The sequence below is a fragment of the Opisthorchis viverrini genome, assembly GCF_000715545.1.
Source record: "Opisthorchis viverrini unplaced genomic scaffold opera_v5_799, whole genome shotgun sequence".
Lineage (NCBI taxonomy): Eukaryota > Metazoa > Platyhelminthes > Trematoda > Opisthorchiida > Opisthorchiidae > Opisthorchis > Opisthorchis viverrini.
This window is the reverse complement of record NW_008752481.1, coordinates 894-27,511: the sequence shown is the minus strand read 5'-3', so window position 1 is coordinate 27,511 and position 26,618 is coordinate 894. Positions and strand designations below refer to the sequence as shown.

Genomic DNA, 26,618 nt, shown 5'->3' with positions numbered 1-26,618 from the left:
TACATACATACATACATACATACATACATACATACATACATACATACATACATACATACATACATACATACATACATACATACATACATACATACATACATACATACATACATACATACATACATACATACATACATACATACATACATACATACATACATACATACATACATACATGCATGCATACATACATACATACATACATACATACATACATACATACATACATACATACATACATACATACATACACACACAAACCTACATATATACATGCATACGTACACATTTGTGTACATGCTCATCTATATCCACATATATGTGCATAAATATATTCGTAATTACAGAGCGATAGACACAAAGACAGAAGAGCAGACGGCTGAATAGTCAGAACAAATGTCAACTAGACAGTACATTGGTAATCAAATAGACCGGTAGATGGGGAGCTTGACAAGAGAGACTGATGCATAGATGGATAGATAGACGGACACCTTGTTAGATAGATGGATACATGGATATATAGAAAGATAGACTGGGTAGATTCTCCATTCTTCCAGTCAGCATTGGCAGACCTCCTATTAACAGTAAATTGTTCATTGTTTTCTCCGTTCTAGCCGAATGTTGTAGATAGAAAACCCTCTTCTCGTGTGCATTTGCTCTCAATGTCCCGACGCCTGATGGAGGCCACAACCGAGGAAGAACAGGAAACTGCTTGGCGAAAACTCCACCGTGCACTTCAGGTATGTAGTTTCTTTTCTTATAGAAATCATCCCAGAAGAGAAACTAAATGCACGATATAAAGATCGGCATAGGTTAGAATTGATTACTTAAGTGGAGAACACGCGTTAAGGATGCATGGGAGCAAGTAAAGAGTGATCAATTTGGTATTTTAGAGGTCATTTCTTGAAGCAACCCTAAAATTGAACGTAAGTTGCGCAGGAAATATTTAATAGTCTATCGTGAATCTCCCACAACTGTTTCTAACGGTTTTTTAGCTTGGCCACATCGTCAAGGAAACGTTTCACGACATCGTCATGGATGTGACAACCCACCATAAGCCAACAGTAATGGGCTTGTCCAAGAAGGATGAGCTCATCTGTTACAAGGAGGTATTCGATCAATTCCAGACGCACTGCTTCACAATTCAGCAGGTGAGTTGGCCACGTGGTGCCCGAAAACAAGTGGGCAAAATATGTATACCTTATTTGCCAATGCATTCACCCTCGGCGTCACATATGATGAGCATCAGTCCCAAAGAACTCCTAGTTAAACATCCAGAAAACGACATTTACGGTAGGGAATTTTGAGGCAAATCTGATGCTTATATCAATAGCGCTCTGGTGCTTTTCTGAAAATTGGACGGTGATCCCGAAACATGGTGTTCAACAGTTTGTGGGTCAGCTTCCGAAGCAACTTTATGTCTATGCCCGTTAGCACGTTGGCGAATCACGCAACGTGGAAAGTGATGTAGGTTAATCGGAAGATTAAACAATCAGACGTGTTCTGGAATAAGATCTCCTGTTCCTTGCAGTGAACATGTGAATATACCAACATTGACAGCAACTGAATGAAGTTTTCTGAGTACAGTTCAGTTCAGCTCGTCGGGTAGTTCCTCTTGCCGTTCCTGGCATGAATGAACCCCCATCCGGCCTAAACCGATCACCAGGACAGTGTGATTGATTTTTTGGGAGTGACGCGGGACAGTAGTGACGAAGGGTCCGTGTGTTAAACCCTGCTAAGAAGTTTAGTGAAGCAACATTTGGCCAGCAATTCTGGTCAGACTTACTGGCATCATTATTCAAATCGAGCAATTTTGAGGAACATTTACCGAACAAATCGACATCCAAACAACAGAAAGCTGCAATAAATAGGTGAAAGAAGAAGCTCGAGTTCATATTGATATTTCTGTTTCATTTCTGCGCGCGTTGTGGGTACAATGATTTAAACACATTTTGTGACCCACAGAAACCATTGTGTACAGAGGAATTTCACTGAAAAGCACAGCTGAACCCAAAAAAACCCAGACATTTCCCTGTACAGATGACGAACTTTTGTAAATTCCGGTGAATTTTCAACAGGTCAGATTGTCTGACCGATTTCAGATTTCCTAAACAAGTCTCGATAGGTTTTTTGTCCTTTCTATTCACAATCGACAGCTGTTGCAACCAGGATCTCAGCTTGGAATAGAAGTTCGTCACCATTTTAAATGCCTACTATCTGCAGAGCAGAATTAACAACCTAAACTGGACTCTTCAAACGGTTGCTGAAATGTTTCGTGCAGCTCACGGCCAGTTTTGGCCTTCTCGGTGCCTTCTCAGGTAGACGCGCTTCCTGAGTTCTCGTCATACTTTTGTTTCCGTTGAGTATTTATCTGAAGCAAAACATCATTGGTGAGATTCGCACGTATTCACTTTTGTCTCTTGTCTTGTGTAAGGTGGGTCCAAGTATGACATGAAGTTGACGGGAACTTGGGAACTGCGACTACCTGCTGAGCCCCCAGACGGGTGAAACCGGCCATAGTAGTACTACATATTTTGTTTCGTGGAGTTCACGCACATTCACTAATCTGCTACGTAGCTGAAGACTTTCGCGTCCTCTCTGCTAGCAGTGAGGGAGTTTTTATCATGACGCTTCGAAATGTCCGAAATTCAGATATGCAGATACTCGCCGACACCTATCATAAGTAACTTTTTCTAATATCGGGCCCAGTATCCCCTCGAGCTTCAGTGTGCCTAACTGACAATCTTTCCCACTCTTTAGCATATTTGACACATTTTCCCAGGAATGCTGAACTCAGTTGGTGTACGTTAGGAGGAATCTTAAGTGAACACAATTTCCTGTTCCTGTGATAGCATTCTTGGGGATTGGTCCAAACCTGTGTTGGACATGTATGCTCTTCGATCGATCGTTTGTGTCCTGAATTATTCGGTTGCATACCTGGACTGATTTCCTAACTGAGATTCTGGTATCTCTCTGCCGTTAGGTGCCACAGGTAGCTCAGCACACAGTTCATCTAATGGAGCTGTGCGAAGCCGGATACGAGGCCGAAATCCTCATCGAGTCTGTCCACAGCGTGTGCTCCTAACGGACACGCATTCTGGTGTGGTTCTGTCAAAATAAAATGAACTGAAACTGATCCGTATCGTGTTCTGCTACCGTTACAAGACATGGGTTGTATGTTTCATCAAACAAGAGGTCAAGAAATTGTTCCGTAGCAGTTCGGAAGTAGTTCAGATAAATCTGTCCGGATTCTCAGGTCTTGTGGACTCATCAAGACGTGTTTACCCTATCTGACGTACTATTGCACGATTTATTCACAGGACGATTAATAAAAGACCGGTGGATCAACGCAGTTCGGACAGTTATTGGGTACTCTGTCGACTAAAACACTGCTCAAATTCCCCGTTTTTCTCTTGTTCACTCCAGTTGAACTATGACACAGTCAAACAGCCCCATCGACTTTGAGCACGTTCTCATAGGGCCAGTCACAACTTCATCGGAAGACGGGTTATTTGGATTCGTCTGATTTTGTAAATGTTCCTTACGACACTGGCAACCGGATATTGTATTGCTACTCAAAAGTTCGCTGAATACTCTTGAACCACCCACTATCCGTCTCCCATTTCTGGGTTATATTAGAAAGCGTACAAATAAACAGTAAATTAGAACACAAGGTTCATTAAAAATTGCAAATTAATAAATTAAAAACAAATCAACGCCACCGAGTAGATGTGCCCTTACCAGTTGATTTGCACTTTCCACAGATGCCCTTCGTGGGACCAACGTACAAAATCACTCCATACAGGGCAGTCCTTTCGCGGTTGACTAGACATGTCAATCCACACACTGCGTTGAAGGTTTTGTGTGAAATGTGGACTACAGTACTCAAACAGCCCTACACTGCACTGCACTAGATGCTGTGTGGTAACATCCCCCCTAGTGGAGGCAGAAGAGTATAAAACACCAGAATGAAATACGTCGACATTCGTTAGTTGATAAGTAGTTCTACTGACTGGCAGTCACTGGCCATAAGCAACCCAAGGACAATGGATTCTCGTCCCGGTAACTTTCCGTGTTGTGACATTATGGGATCAGTAGTCAGCAGTCTTTAGCGCTAGAATTTTCTTCTATTGTAAGGAATGCGTTTCTCCTGAATAATTCACTGGCGCCCCACGATATACAAGCAAAACATCAGAGTCAGCGAATCCAGCCAACACCTCAACTTAACCGGCGATCCGACTGGTTCAGATGTATAGAGAGTTTAGCGATCTTTCATGGCAAGTTATCGCCACCCCGGTGTTCGGTGTCAGAGAAAACTTACTGACAATGGTACACAGCAGCTTTATTCTAAACAAGCGAATGTTGGCGAGTGCAACAGTTACATCGGCCCCGCTCTAGTTAAAAGACCCTATCTGAGATTGATCCTGGCTGTCCGATGCGCGATAGTGAACACCCATCAAAATCGATGGCGGTTGTATAAGATGCCTGAACGCCCATTACATTTGGTCGAGGTTCTGTGGTGTGCATGAATACTCATCGGCATTCGCTGAATTTGATTGAATGATTGAATGGCCTGGATGCTTGCTGGGTTTTCTATTGAGTTTACAGTCGAGTTCTAGAGTCACCGAAGTTTCCGGGCATATTAGGGTTACTTCGCGGTATCTGACCTTCAAATACAAATACTCTCATTTTCACATTAACCTCGTTTTAACGGGTAGTCAAATAAACCCAGATAGTTTTTTCCGGGTATACCGGTCTATTCCAATTGGTTTGTTAATTAATCACATTTAGGCATTGTGTCCAACGGTGAGTTTGTTCACTTCTCTTGGTGTGCAAATTATTAGTGTTTTTTGTGCCCCAAGGATAAATTATATAAACGTTGCAGCACCACAGAATGACTAGAACAACGCATGCAAGAATACGATAGTTGGCGCAATCGGAATTCCTTGGATAAGCGAAAGGCCAATGGCCAAATGGTGTCCCTATGCTTTAGGTTACCTAACATGAATGAACCCCGTCGGTATTCAAAATAGCAGACGTAGGGTTGAGCAAGACGCAAGGAACTCAACATGTCATGTTTCGACAAGACTAGTCGTAAAACAAAAATGACTGAAGTGAGTCACAGCCCTCAGTGTACACTCACGTTTTCTTATTCACAACGTAAACCATAGAACAACTATCAGATGATCCCTATTTAGGTGAAAGCAATGTCACTACAGGGCTCGAGATAGTTCGGTGGTCGGGGCGCGAACTTACTGATCGGGGGAGGGTCGCGGTTGGAGCCAAACCCTGACATTTTGACTGCTCCAGTATTGGAAGGTATCTCAGTTCTCGTGCTTATTTTGAAGGGCACGGTACTACACCTGGATAATCAATTTTTAATTTGTTTCATTTTTATTACGCGAATTCTCTCAGAAATATCGTGTTGCGCTAAAATAATGGCGACCTAATCTCCACCCGAACGAACGACTCATGCTGACTATGTCCATTAACGAAGGTCGTACTGAATGTCTACTGATGCCAATAACTTTGTGGGCCTGGAATTCTAAAAGTAATGACAGGCAATCGAATTCACCATGGACATTAAAATTGTGAATTTTTGTACCGCCTGTGAGCAGAAACAAAAATTCATTGACAAGTTTCAGGAATCAGGTGGGGCGACTGATCACAACCTTGGAGAACAACTGCAATGACCTTCTGGAAACAAGAGAGAGGATTAAGCGTTCTGTAGAGCACTTCCCAGTTAACCAAGCCAGGATAAAATTGAAGTGATGCTTCTTCCTCTACATCAGTTCGTTATCTCGGCCACCACTGAAACTATCCCCGCGCTTCGTAAAGGCAATCATACTTTAGGTGCACCACTAATGGACGGTCCTCCCAGAAGAAGAATCGGACGATATCTCCAGTGTCTGACTGGTTGCTCGGTGTAAACAGTTAGGGCCCGTAGCAATAACCATGCTATTAAACTTTCACGCACTTGAGAAATTCGGAAAATATACCAAGGTACATCTGGACTTTTAGAAATAACGCGTGAGATTGCCTTAACAATTCAAGGTGACCGGAGATCGGAAAGGGTAAGTGGGACTCAGCTTGGCATGATACATCCGAAGAGCTGCCAAAAAGACCAGCAGCTGGGGCTGACCTGACGGAGGTAAATGGAAATCAGTGATACGTTAGCGGTATTTATATCGGGGAGGTGTGTAACGGTGGATTCCCCTGATTGGGAATGCGAACAGTATGTGGTTTTCTTGTAACTCCACCTCGATCTAATAGAAGGTGGTTTATTACGGAATTTGGTAAACTGCTTCACAGCATTGGTTTACAATTGCGTGATAGTCAGCGAATATCGACGGAAGTTCTAGAGGAGGCGTTCAAGAAGAAAACGGATATTCTGTTTTTCAAAAACAAGGTGCATGATAGAGTTTGACCTTCCTCTCCCATTGTGTTTAACCGTGGCGCTTAGTCTTGCGTCGGTGAGAGCCAAACGTTTAGGTGCTGAAAACACTAGCCGGGCCGTCACGGGTGCCGGTCGAAACTACCTGGAGTTTCGTGAGGTGAACACTGGTGATGACTCGCAGTAAGGATGAAACGGCTTGACAATGATTCTCACCTGTTAGGCATAAGGAGCCATCAGTTCCAAGAAGAAGCCTCTAAGAAAGATTACAAATATTTCTCAGGATATCAGCTAATAAAGGACGGCATCCACCTTAGTATAGTTATCAACCTGTCAACAGGTTAAAAATCCCATCTGAAGAGGATCCGTATCACATTAGTGTCTAACACTGGATACCGAAATAGCATAACCGTCGATAACAATCACCTCCATAACGCACAGGTCTGGTCGTATCGAATATTTACTTTCGAACGGAACTTCAGTTTTATACCTGTGCTGCCCACAAGCCCTGCATGTGATATAAGGCATCCTTGTGAGCCGGTATCACAACACTGTCATTTAAACTGCGTCGCACTAACCAGTTTTGGATCGTGATGCAACGCGTTTTTAAGTGACTGAATACCGCCTCATAACAAGCCGCTTCCTCCGACTTTGGCAATCTATGTGCCTTGGTAGGTGCTTGGTTGTTGCCCCCAGCATGAAGGTATCGAAAACTGCCGCCAATCCACTCATCCACCATGAGGGAGTCCTCTAGTGATTGATTGAATGAAGCGGTTGAGCTCCTTCTGAAATGATTTAGAGACCTTGTAAACATGCAATTTCCTCTTATCCAAATTGAAATGCTCTTAATTCACTTGAAGACTTTTCGGCCATTTTCAGCAGGGAATTCTACTTTTATACGTAAAAGCCTTGCGTCCGTGAATATGATAAGTCCTAGGTATCGAAACATCGACTAAATCACTATGACATACTTACCCCGTTTAAGTAGGTTAATAAGAGGAGCAATTTGAATATTCGGCCATGGATGTCATTTGGTTTGCCTCAGATTATTACAATATTTTCAGATCCACATTGGTGATTGCAACAAGATTAGTTAGCTTAATGCTCTTAGGAGAGTTATTTGCTGTATCCTGGAGGGAGATTCACACCGTCATACACAGAATTCTCGAAGTCTCTTTCTTACCGTCACACTTGCCTTGATTGAAGTCTATGCTGAACATCCGAACACTCGTTTTCTAACTCTGTCGCTGTGGATTTACAGATACCAGTTTACATGAGCTTTGGTTCGGAGATGACGGCTTTTGATCGAGGACTCAATGATGTCTTAGGTTAGTTACTCTCATTAGTCATGTCTGACGAAACAAAAGGTACGGTGGGGTTGCACATTCTCTGAGAACGGGGTATGCCGCTTTGCCTCCATGTGTGTCTAGAAATTGAAAAATATGATCCGGATGTCACAGATTTGTCCATTAAATTCGTCTATCACACTACATCTTGAGATTATGCATGAGTTTTAAAGTCAGCAAACCACGAGTTCCAGTGAACCCGGAGTTGCGGGGAAATCCTCCTCATCCTGAACAAAAAGGGAACCATTTAGCGAATTATCATCAACATTTTGTCGTGAAACCAGGAAGCACTGTACATCTGTTCCACCCTCACTGTGGTTTAGTAGTGCACAGCTGATGATGACCATATTACAAATCAGGTGTATGTGCATTAGTAGAGGTTTTTAGTGTGGTTGTGACACGTATAAAAATAAATACAATGCGAAATGGGGGCAAGTCAATAAATGAACTTATCGTATGTGATTCCCTTGGTGAAAGTCCGGACGGTGGGAACGTCTTTTCTCCGCAGTTTGGCTGCTACACGTATTCTATAGTTGTCCGTGATCCGGGAGTGTTTGACTGACTCCTTGCTCCCTGCGCGCGCGCGAGTCTAAGTGTGCTGATTGTGTTCGGTTTCCCATATATGTAGGGCGGATGCCGCGTACGTGGGCGCGTCAGCACGTGAGTGGTTGGTACGCTCACTAGACGATGCAGACAATCGACGTCTAAAGAGTCAGCGGAGAAATAACTGCACACTCGGAAGAACCAGTCATATTCTATCGCGGCTACCCAGCAATAAAACACCGCACAACCACTAATCCACCGCTACGCACAACTACGCTCTGATGATGTCACCTCGATTGGTGATGAAACGTTTGCAACCAAATTGCCCAGCTCAGCAAACAAGCCAACACATTCGACTTTCCGGGAAACGCTTTCAAAAAGGTGGCTAAAATAACACAAACAAACACCATTAAATAACGCATCATCTGGGTGAGCGTGAAGCACGATCAACTCGTAGGTACACTCAACATTTCAAGTAACCCCAGTATGAACATAGAAAAATTTGTGTAAAAATTTTGAAATGGACGTTAATTATTCGAAGCCCTATAATCTCCCGTAACGCTCGCAGATTCTAAAAGTCCTTTTTGGACACTAATTCAAGTTGGAGGCGCTGTCGGATAGGGCTGTTAATTGATGTCAATCCCGTTTCTGTTGGCAGGCTCTCTCTCAGGTTTACCTGAAACAATGCTTGGAGATCTAGGCACCTAAGATTGAGTGTAGCGAGCTAGCACTCAGTCATTTCATAGTTTACACTTATTGTTTTTCTTTCACATCTAAGCATTATAATAAACTATGTTTGTACCACAGTGAAATATCAGCGCTTAACGTTGATGTCAACTCACCGCCGATCATGATGACGATGCTGATGGTGATGCTGGTGATGGTGATGCTGATATGCCACGACGAACAGTGGGTTGTGTTTGACCGTGTTGGCGAATGTCAAACACTAGTTAGCGTTCATATCATTACCAATCTTGTGGACATGCGCTCAAGGTGCAAGGAAGAAATAGGCGATACCGTTCTACACAAAGAGAACATGAGAGAAATGTTAACAATTCCTGAGGTTACGAACTGCACATAGATGAGTCCACTTCTTACACAAACGCGAACCGATTCAAGCCACCTCCGGACGCCCACAATTCAAAGTTCAGGTGGGCGTTCTAAACTCTAAAGAGTATTTTCATCAAAACGAGAACTCGTATTATAGCTTTCATATACATTCAGTTTGAATGGCTTGCAAGGTCTTATCATTGCTTGCTGATCAAATCAACGAAGGAAATCTTGCTACGCGAACCCGCGATTCCGAAAATGGAAAATGAAGATTACAGAAAGGGGTGAAATATCCGAGCAACATTCTACTGGTATGAGAAAGCCTGTCCAATGATTCTACTTTCAGGGCCTTGTAATTTTATGTAAACTAAAACCATAGAGAAAAGATGATGCGTTGGTTCGAAGCTTCGCTTAACTTTCAGGTTCACCCACTTATGTCAACCAGAAGTGTGATTAGACCATCAATCTACGCACTGAGTACATACCCAGCATTTGAGAAGTTGAATCTATGAGTACAATTCATTTGTCAAATTTTAAAAAGACCTACGGCAAAAACAAATCTTTCCCCGGTGGTTTTTAACACAAAAACCGTTTCACTATCCTCGTGGACCAAAGTTATAAGTGGATGTACATATGAAGCCAGGTGCTATGTGAGGACTCCGGATTCTGATCAGTACTCCTTGAAGCGAATAGGTGCTCAAAGAAAAAGTCATAGGAAGCACCACAAATCACCAATGTGCACACATTGTTTTAAAAAAATACGCAAATGAACAGACATTGAACGAGCTGAATAATATGCAGAAAGTTTACACATATTGAATGTTTCCGTATCCAGCAATACGTTTAAGTGGTTACGCATGTCATTGTTCTAACACTGGACGAACTTTGAAGCTGCATTCCACACCACCCCAGAAACTTGGAATTCACTTCCTGTTGTTTGGCCTCTTTGGGCTTATTGGGTGTATTAGCTGGCACAGGGAAATATAGCCCAAATGTTTCTTGTTTGACCCACCTCTTCAGTGCACAAAGATTCTCAACCCATGGAAGTTTTGTCTTCTCACCATAAAGTTCACTGTTCGTTGAGTGATACTGTGCTCGCTACCTGGAAGTAAATTTGTCCACGTTTCGAAGGAAGTTAGAGATTTGGCCCAGATCCAGTACCTGCATCTAGTTTGTTGCACCATTCCACAAGCGTGGTGCTCAGCGTCTTGCAAACAGCACTTTCCAGTAGAAGTTAACATCAGAAATCGCGGTGTTCAGGAGGGACGTGAATATTGTTTCTGGTAGACTTGTTTAAACTTAGGTTTTGAAGGCTTCTCAACGGTCAGCTAGGATGTTCTCATCATCCAATTCCAGCAATGGTGCAACACGTATCAGCAACGAACAAGCGTTTGATCCGGACTTACACAGGCGTTTCAGAATGAGCGACGCCACGTATAGCTAATGTCTATGTAGTCTGTCTGTTCTACCTGTTTGATTGTGTGTAGGTGCACCATACCTCGATTTAGCTTAGTTCGGTTCGCAAGTTACACGTAACTATTTCAGGCGTCCGCCGTTGCCCGTGCATTTCGAGTCCGGCCCTGGACCCGCTAAATGAATTGCGAAAACACTAAGTTTGCTAACATGTGCGTTCATATCTTCGTAAACCACAATAATATATGGGCTTGTTTTTTCTGGTTGTTCTTCAAAATGATGCAAACAGCTACCATCAATGCGATAAACCATTCAGTGAGAAAACCTTCAGTTCAGTGACCTCGAACATGCAGCAGTGCCTCTTGGATCACCAGAGGAGCGCAGTTGATAGCCAGCGGAATCCCGTGAAGAAATCAGTACAGTAAACTTGATGGGATATTACATACTCAAATCAGAGAAAAAAGAAGCGTGTCCAGCGAACCGAAGAATAATGTCGGGGCGTTTAAGGCTATGGCTACCGAACTGACCGCAGATATTGCAGTTGACAACAATCGGAGGTAACCGGATCCCTCATATAGTAAGAATGCGCGTGCGAGGACATCATTACAACCGATTGAGGAAAGTCAGGGTGCAGAATATATGAAAGAGGAGGAGAGAAGAAGGGCTTGTTGTAGTCTATTTTCGCTTACTCGCCTTGCGAGATACAGCAAACAAAGCAACCTGGTTGATGGCATCAGTCGAGGCCGATATGATATGAGATCACTTGTGAGCGTGCAATCTATACTTGAGATTAGGCTGTGATTACACCAGTCTAAGGAGGAATGTTCTTCACCGAGAAAACTTTTATTTGCAAAGACGAAACAAGCAGCTACAATTCGCTGAACAGAAGAGTATACGTCTAATTTCCTCATAGATTTCGCAAACTGAAAATTCTCAAGTGTCCCAAGAGAGTGAAACTAACGCCCCTAAAACGGACCCCGGAGAGCAATTTGAGGCGGAGCGGAGATTCGAGAAGACCACAGCTCGCTTGCCAGAGCAATTTGAGGCGGAGCGGAGATTCGAGAAGACCACAGTCAACTCGCTTGCCTAATCAGTAGTGTCCGTTGCTGCATATAGGAAAAAAGAATTTGATGTCTCAAATTAGGGCTTCATTCCAAGAGCCTAGTTGCACTGGTGGAATTTCAGATTGGTGTTGGATTGTGCAGTCTGTCACCGGCGAAAATCCGACCTCCAACATGGATGATTTCTACCCAATGGTATTAAAGGCTTTATGAGTGTCACACATTAATACGGCTGCGCATCAGCCTAATGCGCAGCGGAGCAATCATGTCAAACGGCCGTGCGATTACGCCTGAACGTCTGAATCACGTCCGATTTCATCATGTGCCGGAGAAAGGTCAAATAAAGACAGAGAAATTTCACACCAGCTCCGTGGCCAAGGCACACAGACGGCGCAGAAGGCGCACAGAAGGCGCACAGACGGCGCACAGACGGCCATCTATGATTAAACGAGACAGAGACGAGCGCCCGAGAACCGGTGTGGACGTGAAGTAGACACACTGGTTGGTTGACAGCGGATCGACCATCAAATACGGTGACAAGTTAATCATATATAAAAAAGTTTGTAATTGCGTTGATACAGAGTTCCTTCAGGTCGTCTTCTTGTCTTGTGACTATACAACAGTAGCGTCAGGGCAGTTGAAGAGATACAACACACATACAATTCTCAGTGAGTTGTTGAGGCGCACAAATCGACCGGCCATTGTAAACTCCAGGATCTGAAAGACACAGATCCAGCATATTCCGAGTTCCAGTGACAAAACCGTCAGCGGGCGAACAAGAAAACCCTTTTGCGATCATTTCAGGAGCTTGTTCCGTCATGAAGGGTCGTGCAAGAAGCCTCTTCAAAACCGAGGGTGGTATTCGTGGTCATAGGATTGATTGCAGTGAATCTCCCACAACTGTTTCTAACGGTTTTTTTTAGCTTGGCCACATCGTCAAGGAAACGTTTCACGACATCGTCATGGATGTGACAACCCACCATAAGCCAACGGTAATGGGCTTGTCCAAGAAGGATGAGCTCATCTGTTACAAGGAGGTATTCGATCAATTCCAGACGCACTGCTTCACAATTCAGCAGGTGAGTTGGCCACGTGGTGCCCGAAAACAAGTGGGCAAAATATGTATACCTTATTTGCCAATGCATTCACCCTCGGCGTCACATATGATGAGCATCAGTCCCAAAGAACTCCTAGTTAAACATCCAGAAAACGACATTTACGGTAGGGAATTTTGAGGCAAATCTGATGCTTATATCAATAGCGCTCTGGTGCTTTTCTGAAAATTGGACGGTGATCCCGAAACATGGTGTTCAACAGTTTGTGGGTCAGCTTCCGAAGCAACTTTATGTCTATGCCCGTTAGCACGTTGGCGAATCACGCAACGTGGAAAGTGATGTAGGTTAATCGGAAGATTAAACAATCAGACGTGTTCTGGAATAAGATCTCCTGTTCCTTGCAGTGAACATGTGAATATACCAACATTGACAGCAACTGAATGAAGTTTTCTGAGTACAGTTCAGTTCAGCTCGTCGGGTAGTTCCTCTTGCCGTTCCTGGCATGAATGAACCCCCATCCGGCCTAAACCGATCACCAGGACAGTGTGATTGATTTTTTGGGAGTGACGCGGGACAGTAGTGACGAAGGGTCCGTGTGTTAAACCCTGCTAAGAAGTTTAGTGAAGCAACATTTGGCCAGCAATTCTGGTCAGACTTACTGGCATCATTATTCAAATCGAGCAATTTTGAGGAACATTTACCGAACAAATCGACATCCAAACAACAGAAAGCTGCAATAAATAGGTGAAAGAAGAAGCTCGAGTTCATATTGATATTTCTGTTTCATTTCTGCGCGCGTTGTGGGTACAATGATTTAAACACATTTTGTGACCCACAGAAACCATTGTGTACAGAGGAATTTCACTGAAAAGCACAGCTGAACCCAAAAAAACCCAGACATTTCCCTGTACAGATGACGAACTTTTGTAAATTCCGGTGAATTTTCAACAGGTCAGATTGTCTGACCGATTTCAGATTTCCTAAACAAGTCTCGATAGGTTTTTTGTCCTTTCTATTCACAATCGACAGCTGTTGCAACCAGGATCTCAGCTTGGAATAGAAGTTCGTCACCATTTTAAATGCCTACTATCTGCAGAGCAGAATTAACAACCTAAACTGGACTCTTCAAACGGTTGCTGAAATGTTTCGTGCAGCTCACGGCCAGTTTTGGCCTTCTCGGTGCCTTCTCAGGTAGACGCGCTTCCTGAGTTCTCGTCATACTTTTGTTTCCGTTGAGTATTTATCTGAAGCAAAACATCATTGGTGAGATTCGCACGTATTCACTTTTGTCTCTTGTCTTGTGTAAGGTGGGTCCAAGTATGACATGAAGTTGACGGGAACTTGGGAACTGCGACTACCTGCTGAGCCCCCAGACGGGTGAAACCGGCCATAGTAGTACTACATATTTTGTTTCGTGGAGTTCACGCACATTCACTAATCTGCTACGTAGCTGAAGACTTTCGCGTCCTCTCTGCTAGCAGTGAGGGAGTTTTTATCATGACGCTTCGAAATGTCCGAAATTCAGATATGCAGATACTCGCCGACACCTATCATAAGTAACTTTTTCTAATATCGGGCCCAGTATCCCCTCGAGCTTCAGTGTGCCTAACTGACAATCTTTCCCACTCTTTAGCATATTTGACACATTTTCCCAGGAATGCTGAACTCAGTTGGTGTACGTTAGGAGGAATCTTAAGTGAACACAATTTCCTGTTCCTGTGATAGCATTCTTGGGGATTGGTCCAAACCTGTGTTGGACATGTATGCTCTTCGATCGATCGTTTGTGTCCTGAATTATTCGGTTGCATACCTGGACTGATTTCCTAACTGAGATTCTGGTATCTCTCTGCCGTTAGGTGCCACAGGTAGCTCAGCACACAGTTCATCTAATGGAGCTGTGCGAAGCCGGATACGAGGCCGAAATCCTCATCGAGTCTGTCCACAGCGTGTGCTCCTAACGGACACGCATTCTGGTGTGGTTCTGTCAAAATAAAATGAACTGAAACTGATCCGTATCGTGTTCTGCTACCGTTACAAGACATGGGTTGTATGTTTCATCAAACAAGAGGTCAAGAAATTGTTCCGTAGCAGTTCGGAAGTAGTTCAGATAAATCTGTCCGGATTCTCAGGTCTTGTGGACTCATCAAGACGTGTTTACCCTATCTGACGTACTATTGCACGATTTATTCACAGGACGATTAATAAAAGACCGGTGGATCAACGCAGTTCGGACAGTTATTGGGTACTCTGTCGACTAAAACACTGCTCAAATTCCCCGTTTTTCTCTTGTTCACTCCAGTTGAACTATGACACAGTCAAACAGCCCCATCGACTTTGAGCACGTTCTCATAGGGCCAGTCACAACTTCATCGGAAGACGGGTTATTTGGATTCGTCTGATTTTGTAAATGTTCCTTACGACACTGGCAACCGGATATTGTATTGCTACTCAAAAGTTCGCTGAATACTCTTGAACCACCCACTATCCGTCTCCCATTTCTGGGTTATATTAGAAAGCGTACAAATAAACAGTAAATTAGAACACAAGGTTCATTAAAAATTGCAAATTAATAAATTAAAAACAAATCAACGCCACCGAGTAGATGTGCCCTTACCAGTTGATTTGCACTTTCCACAGATGCCCTTCGTGGGACCAACGTACAAAATCACTCCATACAGGGCAGTCCTTTCGCGGTTGACTAGACATGTCAATCCACACACTGCGTTGAAGGTTTTGTGTGAAATGTGGACTACAGTACTCAAACAGCCCTACACTGCACTGCACTAGATGCTGTGTGGTAACATCCCCCCTAGTGGAGGCAGAAGAGTATAAAACACCAGAATGAAATACGTCGACATTCGTTAGTTGATAAGTAGTTCTACTGACTGGCAGTCACTGGCCATAAGCAACCCAAGGACAATGGATTCTCGTCCCGGTAACTTTCCGTGTTGTGACATTATGGGATCAGTAGTCAGCAGTCTTTAGCGCTAGAATTTTCTTCTATTGTAAGGAATGCGTTTCTCCTGAATAATTCACTGGCGCCCCACGATATACAAGCAAAACATCAGAGTCAGCGAATCCAGCCAACACCTCAACTTAACCGGCGATCCGACTGGTTCAGATGTATAGAGAGTTTAGCGATCTTTCATGGCAAGTTATCGCCACCCCGGTGTTCGGTGTCAGAGAAAACTTACTGACAATGGTACACAGCAGCTTTATTCTAAACAAGCGAATGTTGGCGAGTGCAACAGTTACACCGGCCCCGCTCTAGTTAAAAGACCCCATTTGAGATTGATCCTGTCCGTCCGATGCGCGATAGTGAACACCCATCAAAATCGATCTTGTTTTTATAAGATACCTGAACGCTGATTACATTTGGTCGTGGTTCTGTGGCATGCATGAACACTCATCGGCTTTTGCTAATTTGATTGAATGATTGACTTTCCCGCATGCTCGCCGGATTTTGAATTCAGCTTTAGGTGAAATTTTAGGGTATCCAAAGGCGCCCGGCGTCTAAAGTTTCCTTTCGGAAACTGACATTCCTGATAGATACAAATACGCTCACTTGCACAATAACCATTGTAACGGACGAGTCGACTGAACCCTTATTAATATTTCGTGCATGCTGGTGTCTTTCAAATGGTTTGCAAATGAAACTTTATCTCAGAATTCTGTCCAATAATGAGTTGGTTCATCCCTCTCCGTATGCAAATCACTCGTGTTGATTGTGTATTAATAATTAGTTACCTAAATTTTACAGCACCCGAAGGTGGCCAGTCCACTGTATGGAGCAATATGATAGTTGGCTGAATTGATTATCTTGAATCGAACGATCGGGGAGTGTCTGGAGGTCAAGGGAGCAGACTGGTGCCGACGGTGTCAGTCTCCCATTGTCTTTCCATACAGCGAATCACAGACAAGTACCCGTTCACGCTGATGTACGTTCGACATCGGCGTCTTCTAGTTGGTTTGGAATAATGGGTTGTAACCGGTACCATGTTTGTAACCGGACAATCAGCTAGCAACACCGTCGAATTCAGTAACCTCCTCTGGCTTCTAGCCACTCCCTGATCGTTCGGTTATTGCGTTCGGCTGGACAATTTGCTAGAGAGTGGTATGGGGTGGACCTCACCTGTCTGATGTCCAGCTTCTGCAAGCAACCCCTCAACACTTTGTTTTCAAAGCAAGGCATCTGATCAGTTAAGGTCATTTGTGGAACCCCGTGTTTGGCCACGATGTGACGCATTACTACTTCTCTCAATGTTATTGCCCGTTGATTTGATACGGCTGCCGCTTAGACACATTGCGACAGGTGTTCTGTCATTATCACGATGTATTTATTCCCGCTGGTTGTCACTGGAAAGGGGCCATGACAAAAACGGAACGGAATTATCCGTTTTTTGTTGGCAAATATTCAATTGGTTTTCAGTCACTTGCCCTTGACCGATGAGTAGTATCCTCCGTATCACATTCTGACCTACTTGATCGCGATTCTGAGCAGCAGATCAACCGACTGGAATTAGGAGACTGCGGTTCATAACTAGTTGAATCAGTGTCTGAAAGTGGTTCGGTAAAGGCCATAACCTGTGTAGCTAGATCTTTTACAGCTGCAGAACGAAGTTACAGTCAAATGGAATAAGAAGCGTGGGCGAATTTCGCCGTGAAAATGTCCCACAAGCTGCTTTATGACCGAAAATTTATTTTAATTAGCGACCACAAACTTCATTTTGCCGAGTTCGAATCCTACATGGACATTCCTGTTTATTCTGCTGATCGGTTTCAAACACGGGCTACCTTGTTTCTTGGTTATAACGTTAGCATCAAGTTTAAATCTAGTGACAAGGCCAGCCAGGCGAGGGCATTATCAAGACTTTTAGAAAATAGACCAACAGACCCAGAATGTTCAGCTATAGCTCAGATGTCAGGTGAACCAAAAATGTGATTTACATCATTGAAAGCCATCACAATGAAAGCCAACACACATTTGCTATTATACGTAAGGCAAACATACAGGGTCCGCTGCTGACCTGTTGGTAGGTTTAGGACGTCTGGGGGCTCATTCATGCCAGGAAGGGCAAGACAGACTTCTCGACCAGCTGAAAAACCAAAGCTAACTAAAATGACCTTAACGGAACTGAACTGAACTGAACTGAACTGAACTGAACTGAACTGAACTGAACTGAACTGAACTGAACTGAACTGAACTGAACTGAACTGAACTGAACTGCTCTGAATTGAACTGAACTGATTTGAACTGTAGTCAGTTAACTTCTTTCAGCTTCTGCGATTCCTGTCTTAGTCACATTTTTACTCCTAATAAATTGAGATCTTAACCCCCAACTCTTCGGATTGTTTATTATTCCGATTTACCTACATCACTTTCCGCTTTCTATGATCCGCTTTGGTGATAGCGGACGTAGACATAAACTTGCTTCGGGAAAATTACCCACAAACTGTTGAACATCATGTTTTGGGATCACAGTCCAATTTTTAGAATAAAACGGGAGTGTCAGTGATGCAATTATCAGATTTGCCGCGAAATTTTTTACCGTAAATATCGTTTTCTAAATGTTTAGCTAGGGGTTCTTTAGGGCTGATGCCCATCTTATTTTTTGCCGAGGGTGAGCGCAATGTGGCACCCTTGTTGGCGTGCAACACGAAATCAACTCACCTGATAAAATGTGAAGCGGTGCGTCTGGAGTTGATCAAACACTTCCTTGAAACAGATGAGCTCATCCTTCTTGGACAAAACCTTTACCGTTGGCTTATGGTGGGTTGTAACATCCACGACGATGTCATGAAACGTTACCTTGACGATGTGGCCTAGCTGAAAAAAGCGAGATGAATGCTTGTGAGATATTATCGATGGACTATAAAAGAATTCTTGTATAACTAAACGGACCATGTACGATTTTCGGATGTCTTCAAAAAATGACCGCTACAACACTAAACTGATTACCGTTTACCTTCTTTCATGCATCCTCAACAGGCATTCTCCACTAAACAAATCAATTCTCCTCTATAGCGCTATTTTTATCGTTCATTCAGTTGCTATTCTGAGATGATTTGTGTAAGAAAAGTAAACACTAACCTGAAGTGCGCGGTGCAGTATTCGCCAAGCGGTTTCATGTTCTTCCTCAGTTGTGGTCTCCATCAAGCGTCGAGACCTTGAAAACAAAGGCGCCCGGGAAGAGGGTTTTCTATCTGCAACATTCGGCTGGAACGAAGTAAACAGTTGGCCAACAATTACTGTTAACATGATGTCAATGCTGACTAGGAGAAACCTCTTTCATGACTACTCACTATTGGGGATAAATATCCCAGTCAATCTGGCCATCTATCTAACAATTTGTCTCCCTATCTAGCTATCTATGCATCAGTCTACCTGTCAAGAGGTCAACCTTTATGTCTATTTGATTATCAATGTAATGTCCATCTCGCATTTTTTCTGTCTATCCATCTGTCTGCTGTTCTGTCCTTGTGTCAATCGCTTTGTAAATATGCATATATGTATGTATGTACGCATGTGTGAAAATAGGTGTGTATGTTTGTATGTATGTATGTATGTATGTATGTTTGTATGTATGTATGTATGTATGTATGTTTGTATGTATGTATGTATGTATGTATGTTTGTATGTATGTATGTATGTATGTATGTTTGTATGTATGTATGTATGTATGTATGTTTGTATGTATGTATGTATGTATGTATGTATGTATGTATGTATGTATGTATGTATGTATGTAGGTATGTGTGTGTATGCATGTATTTATGTATGTATATATGTATGTATGTATATGCGTATGTTTCTATGTATGTATATATGTATATATTTCTGTATATGTCATTGTATTGCAGATGCTGATGATTATCTGACAGATCGGGTGACACACATGCCAGGTTTGTGCATTGATCTACCTTGTTCTCACTCTCGAGAATGCGGGGCCTCCCTGGTACCCAAAAGAAGCAGCATGTCTCATCACAAAACTCAACTACGTTAAGTCCCTTAAGACACTGGGTGTAAGACCGATTGGGAATATGAAGTTGAGAACCTGACCAGTTCAGTGATTGTGCAAAAAGGTAGGTGCCTTGCTTAACACGAACGCGTGTAGCAATATCGCCTCCGATTTTGGAAAGCACTTCTGTCACTGAAGTGATTGACACAATGGATTTCAAAGCAACCCAACTTATTAGACTTGTGTTGTACTGTGGAATGGGCACTGGGTTCCCTAACCATATGGTGAGGTAAGTAATGACTGTTTTAATAAATAATACAACATACTGAAAATTGCGCAGAACAAATACTGCTATCGTCACATCATTCCGGTGCCTCGGTTGCTCATAATGACCTTGAAATTTTCCAACTGGGAAACTGCCCATCGTCTGAAATGAACAATAATCAGACGATTATTCGTGTATTATCAACCCAGATAGCATCTTTTTCCATACCAGGAAGGAGAGGTCCACAAGGCAAACGTAGTTCTACACTGCATTACCACGCGTTCGTGTTGAAGCATCCGATTTATTAATAGACAGCACTTCCAAAACTGGTTTTTAAACACTAATGTACAGCGTCGATGTTCACCGAATCACTTATATGTTCATCTAAGTTTGCTCGTTCAGGTCCATGAGGAAATTCAAAATTACATTGTCCAAAATTCAGCCGATCGGACTGAAGCGCGGTGTCTGATGTGCTAACGTATCTTTCAAACATGCGCTTGGTTGTACTCACAAAGCAGTGAAATTTAATCATTTTGTTGCCCCTCGGCTACTAAAACGTGCGTACAATAATTTGATTTTCAAACCATGCTTTTCGACATCTTGGAACCATAAAAATCGATCTCAAGTAATCATTACGTTTTACCAAGGCAAGGCTTCATTCACAAAATGTTTGTCACAAAGAAAAATAATTCGTTGACCACCGATGCGTACACAAAATTTGGTTTAATATCTCGTTAAGTTTCAACGTGCATCTTAATAGCTTAACTCAGCTTGCTAGTTTAGTAAAGAACTCGACACATGTTATAGTTTGTGCCGCTTTATGCCGCCTAGCCGAGCTGCCTCCTTTGGACGGATATTCCACCCTGTCAGTGAAGTCAAACTATGCTGAGAAACCGTAAACCTGTTTCATGTATAGATGTTTCCCTTGATTGAGTGTCAGCAGAGGTGCACGTCTCACTCCAGTTGGGCATTAGGAAGCGGCGACCATCCGGCCAATGGTTGAATGCATATCCGTTCAGGCACAAAATACTGATCACCACTGTGACCGGCTTTCACTTAGACAGCACGCAGCGTCAGTCATCGTTCACCCACGGAAAACCACATCACGTGGACACGCATTGACTGGCTCCACGGGTGTTATCTTCTCAGACGAAAGTTTCAGTCGTCGTGTAAATCTATCCTTACTCCAAGTTACGCGTGGATGATTCATACATGTATGAGTTGATTATGTACCATAACACGGAAATTTATGAAGTACAACGTACCCAGTGTCAGACTGTTCATAAAAAAACGACACTGGTTAGGCTTGGATATCTAGATGCCTGGACTGGTTAGTTTGGTGAAATTCGACTATGAATCCTGAAGTCCCTGATCAAGAATTTTCAAACTTCACCGTCGCCGTTCAAATGTTTTTGAACAATGTGACATTACACACGTGACCCGACAAAATCTCTCCGTGATGCACTTCAATATGTTTGGTTGCCTGTCAAGGATTACTACAACGACCATGAATACGCTCAGCACAAATGGCTCCTCTTAGGGTGATTGTATCCTTGATGCGAGGAATTGCAGCATAATTCTTCTACTGCTCGTTGCAGATTGAAATGCCGTCCCGTGAGTCAAGCCAGGCTGTGGAAGGAATCTTCGGCCTTATCATGTTTTACGAAAATTTAGAGTGATTCCCATTGGATTGAGGAATTTCAAATGTAATCTCACTACCAACACACTGTAATTGAATTGAATGAACAACAATTTACACGGTGAATGGATTTCAAATGTGAGTTGTCAATCGAGGAGGAAGTCGTAGTTCCGTTGATTGGAAGATGAGCGACGTTATACCTGACTAATTTCGGATAAATCAGGTTGTTAGTTGGCCACCCGTGACCGAACGTTTAAATTTTGCAAGTACAAGGCGCACAGCTGAAGATTTTCAATAAGGATGGAACAGATTTACATCGCTTCTCGGCTTTTCCTCACAGATTGCATTTTCATGCACAGTACACGAGAATATATTCATATTACCACAGATGCGCGCCATCTCTCGAGAAGTAAAAATGGCATATTGTCTTTAGCGAATATACACATCTGCAAATTAATTTGGTTCTTTCGAGAGACTCACCTGGAAACCAACTGAATCTCTCGTTTATGATGTTCTCAGGCAACTAAATGTGCTGCACTAGGCCGCCTCGTGTTTCAGTCGCTACGATGTTTGAAATATCGCGATACATGTATACATATGTAATGTACTACTCATAAGGTTGCTGAAAATCTATCGATGGCATATTGTCTTCGTATCATCTACGCGTCATGGACGACCGTATACGACCAGCTTTATTGTTTGTTGTACCCAAGCTCGGTCAAGTCTAAATGGATCAACCGCGAAATCAGGTGAGTTGAGAAGACCTTAACTTGGTAAAACGAAATCTATGTAATGTTATCAATATAGCACCTGGACGAGGCGTGCCGAACTTGACAGAAAGAGACGCCCGAAAGTCGTAGCTACATTTCCATCAATCGGTGGATGTGTAGGACATGTGCAACTATAAACTCAGTTGTATGAGAAACCATGGGTGGCAGTGCACCTCTTCACTCCTCCTTTTGAAAAGCTGTGTGAAATTGTTAAAACTTACTGATTCACTTGGGGAAAAAATCGCGTGAACCGCACCATGACCAGTGTAATAGATGAACACGTTGCCATCAGGACCGCTGTAATTAAACAGGAATGTTAAGTTGCACTTGAAGAATAGCTCATTAGGTAGCGCTCTCGCGTATAGCAGAGCGCAAAAAAGCCGTGAAAATGGAAAGTCGATTTTAATATTCCTCAAAAATATGGGTTTCGTCATAAGTTACAGAAGCCACGTTGTAACGTAAACGGCCTTGTCTAACTGTTGCTTAAGGAAAGCAGAAGGGTATAAAAAGTTCCACATTTCATTTCTGTCCATGACACAAGAGTGTGGTGTGTAGAAAAAACATGTTCAAGGTTGAGTTATTTATCCGCACAATTCCTGTGCTTATACCGAACACGCAGCTCAGAATATTGTTTGAGACACGCTACTGGATATAACAAGTAGCTAAATTAACTTCCATTAGTGTGCTTTTCGCATGGCCACTTGAATATGGGAATTAAAAGTGGATTTTCCGGACGCCTGTTGGTTTGCTGTTGTATCACGCGAAATAGTAGCTCCTTTGGCAGTTTTCCAGTTTAGCTAGTTGTATCCTCTTGTCATTGGAACGGTGACACTCAGCCGTTTCCAAATCACGCTCTTTGCAGCATAATTATGTTTATGAAATTATCCCCGTGGTGTATTCACTACTGAAGAACAATATTATGATCAAGGTGAGACAATCCCATATTTCGAACATGGACATCCACGAAGCCATACTTTCCATTTGTTGGTCGTTGAACTAGAGGATGCTCATATGTCCTCTGATCCTGGTGATCAGTTTGCAAATGTTCTGTCACCAACCGAAGTGACAGCATGAGTGAATGGTTGGGTCGGCAGTTCTTCCATAACTGTCTGATATTATGCGTTAATCAAGAGAATGCTCATCTGTCCGCTGTATTCCCAGAAAATGCCTAACGATTTGTTCTGCCTGAAAATGTAGTTGCTTCATATGATCTGCATTCTCTGAACTCGAAGATTTTCTCTCTCAAGACCATTTGTTCATTGTCTGATTGATCGATTACCAATTTCTGTTGTGCCATGGTCTCCTTCTCAATCCGACTCCTGGTTTTAGTGGTTAATTTTGGTTGGTTCGCTCTGATTCTCTGTTATGCTGTAGCCTGATTTTCCGAAGTTTGTTTAACTGATGGCTCTTTTCGTTGATAACACTGTTTTTATTTTGCAAGGGACTTTAACGCCCTTGATTACCTATTATAAAGACTATCCTTCTTTCTCTATCTCAACAAACTACGTGCTGGATTGGAAACTCTGAATTAGTTAACACGCATAAAGAGCGGGTGATTACAAATTGCACCACAGTTGCTTTAATTATGGGGATTATGTACCACATATCTTACGAGAATACGAAACATGCGTTTTGCAAATCCGAAAAAGGCTGCACTGCAACACCATAATTCTGGCTGTCATTAGCGTATGCATCAGAATTGTCTACTTCCGCGCAAACTCACATTTCCATAACTTTCTCCCCTTTTTTCAAGTTTCTTATCGTCTTTCAGTACATTCGCGAAGATATACGGTTTGACGTCCTGAAACAGATAAAAATGCATAATCAATTCTTCTGTGACAATGGTGCTATCCATACTTATTTTACTCGCCATCCATCCATCCATCCAATTACAGTTTAGCAAAGTAAGAGAAATCTAGAATCCGATCTATATCTTCACGCAGACTACTTTCTCGACAGTCGCAGAATGATGCAAATTTGATGCCGAACATGACAGTTGGATCCGGCAGGTTGCCAAGACGAACTCTGGTTGAAACAAATAGCCATTCTTGATTCAGTGTCCATCGGAAGCTGTTTGCCAATGGCAAATCCAGAAGGCACCACAATTTTTAGAAGATAGTCAACGTAACTATTTCATGAACAACGCAATGTTCCTCATAAATCTGCCGCAGAATTACTTTTGTGTTTTTTACGCAGCGTCATATAATTTGCACCTTACGTTACCTAGCGAACAAATTCATTCCATTGCTGAGCATGAACATACATACTTCGTCAATTATCACACCCTTGTAAATATCTTCGTTGTCATAGTTATTGAACACTTGACCATTGAAAGGATTCCTGGAAAGATTATTTAAACTAGCTTTTTGGAAGAGATTAAGATGAAGGTCAAATAAATAGAAGTGACATTCTCGTAGCTTCATGTTAAATTTGCTTTCCCGTCCTGTTTTTGAAAGCATTTTCACGCCGATCAGTGCACCATGTGGCACACTCCAGATTAGGTTTTAACTGATGCACAGATCCCACAATGACCCCGGTAGGTGGACAACATAGAACATTACAACTTTTGTGTGAAAAATATTTTCTCTGTGCATATACAGCCAAACATATCTAGTAAGAGATTATAGGAGCATATCTACAACCAGTGTCCACGAATGTAATTCGATTGGGCAGTAAGCTACTTACGTTTATTACAAACTTATTACATACGATTATTATAACTTTCTACGTCACTAGGTGTTTTCCTCCACTGCTCCTAGCAATTGGCTCTATTACAAAATGTTAAGACTACTATGTTGTCCTCTTATTACTTGTTCCAAATCATCAGCCGGCCGATGCATTCAAACGACATCTTGGTATCGATGTTAATAATCTCAGGCTACTGCCAAGGGAAACGATCTTAAAATTTGCAGTTACCAGCCAAAAAATAACCAAAATCATTGCAATTTGATCCAGGTATCAATTGTGTTGATTGCTTTAGGGTTATATGGCGTTCGGTGTCATGAAATGTCATGAAAGGTGGAAACTTTATGGTACATATTGAGTGACGCACAAGAACACACAGTTTACTACAACGCGATTCCATTCATGACTTATATCCGTGAAATTTACGGCTCAGAAATGGGACAATTGAAAGCCAAATAGGGGAAAGCAACTTCTACAGTCTAATTACTATCAGATGGTAAACATTGAACGTGATATTTACTTTCGATTCTTTGCAAAATCGTCGTAGGCGAAGGTAATTATATTCTCCGCTGGAATTTTGTTTGCACGCAATACGTGATAGGCGTGGAAAACGTTTGCCTGAGGGTAAATACAAAGGATACGTTAGTTAGAGATGATAGGCAGAGTGGGGCACATGGTGCTAAAGGATGCGAACAGAATGACTAAGAATGATGTATACTTGGTGGGGTATCAGTTGTTTCAAAAGTGTTCGGATGCCTTATCCCTGCCCATTAATGTGAACGTAACATACTCATGTGTGTTCTTGTTAATTAGTTGCTTGCATTTTGGCACAGCAGGTAACAAGTCAGATATTTGGCTGTTGCGGAGCTGAAATACATTGTTTAGGATTTTGTATCGTGATTTTATCCTCTATCTGAGCCCAAGATCTACCAGAATGTCCATGTTAACTATGCAATTGAGTTCTGGTGCGCAATTCATGCTTCTCCGGAGAGCCCCGAACGCGTTACTTCCCGGCAATCACTCGAAGGCTGAGCCAATTGGCCACGAGCAGCTGATTAGCTTGCGCCGCATCCCACTTGGGAACGCGGTTTGATGGGGTTTCTTACTAGAAACGAAAACCCCTCAATTCGACGTATGTGTGGTAAATCCAAAATTATTGTCAATATTGTTTCGCTGCATTGGACACCATCACAAGTTTCCTACATGGCTAGCACATCACACACGCTTTCGTGTGTTAACTATGCAATTGAGTTCTGGTGCGCAATTCATGCTTCTCCGGAGAGCCCCGAACGCGTTACTTCCCGGCAATCACTCGAAGGCTGAGCCAATTGGCCACGAGCAGCTGATTAGCTTGCGCCGCATCCCACTTGGGAACGCGGTTTGATGGGGTTTCTTACTAGAAACGAAAACCCCTCAATTCGACGTATGTGTGGTAAAT

General features: G+C 42.7%; 1 protein-coding gene across 1 annotated transcript; it reads right to left on the bottom strand.

Annotated features, from left to right (window-relative positions):
• Nucleotides 1-272: 272 nt before the first annotated feature.
• On the bottom strand, nt 273-24,835 carry T265_15734 (hypothetical protein; the record flags this gene model as incomplete). The annotated part of the gene is made up of 6 exons (XM_009179041.1): nt 273-783; nt 13,522-13,593; nt 17,344-17,446; nt 18,534-18,800; nt 18,954-19,079; nt 24,763-24,835. Coding segments are annotated over 6 exons (657 nt in total), but the record flags the coding sequence as incomplete, so codon positions are not given.
• Between the last annotated feature and the right edge of the window lie 1,783 nt (nt 24,836-26,618).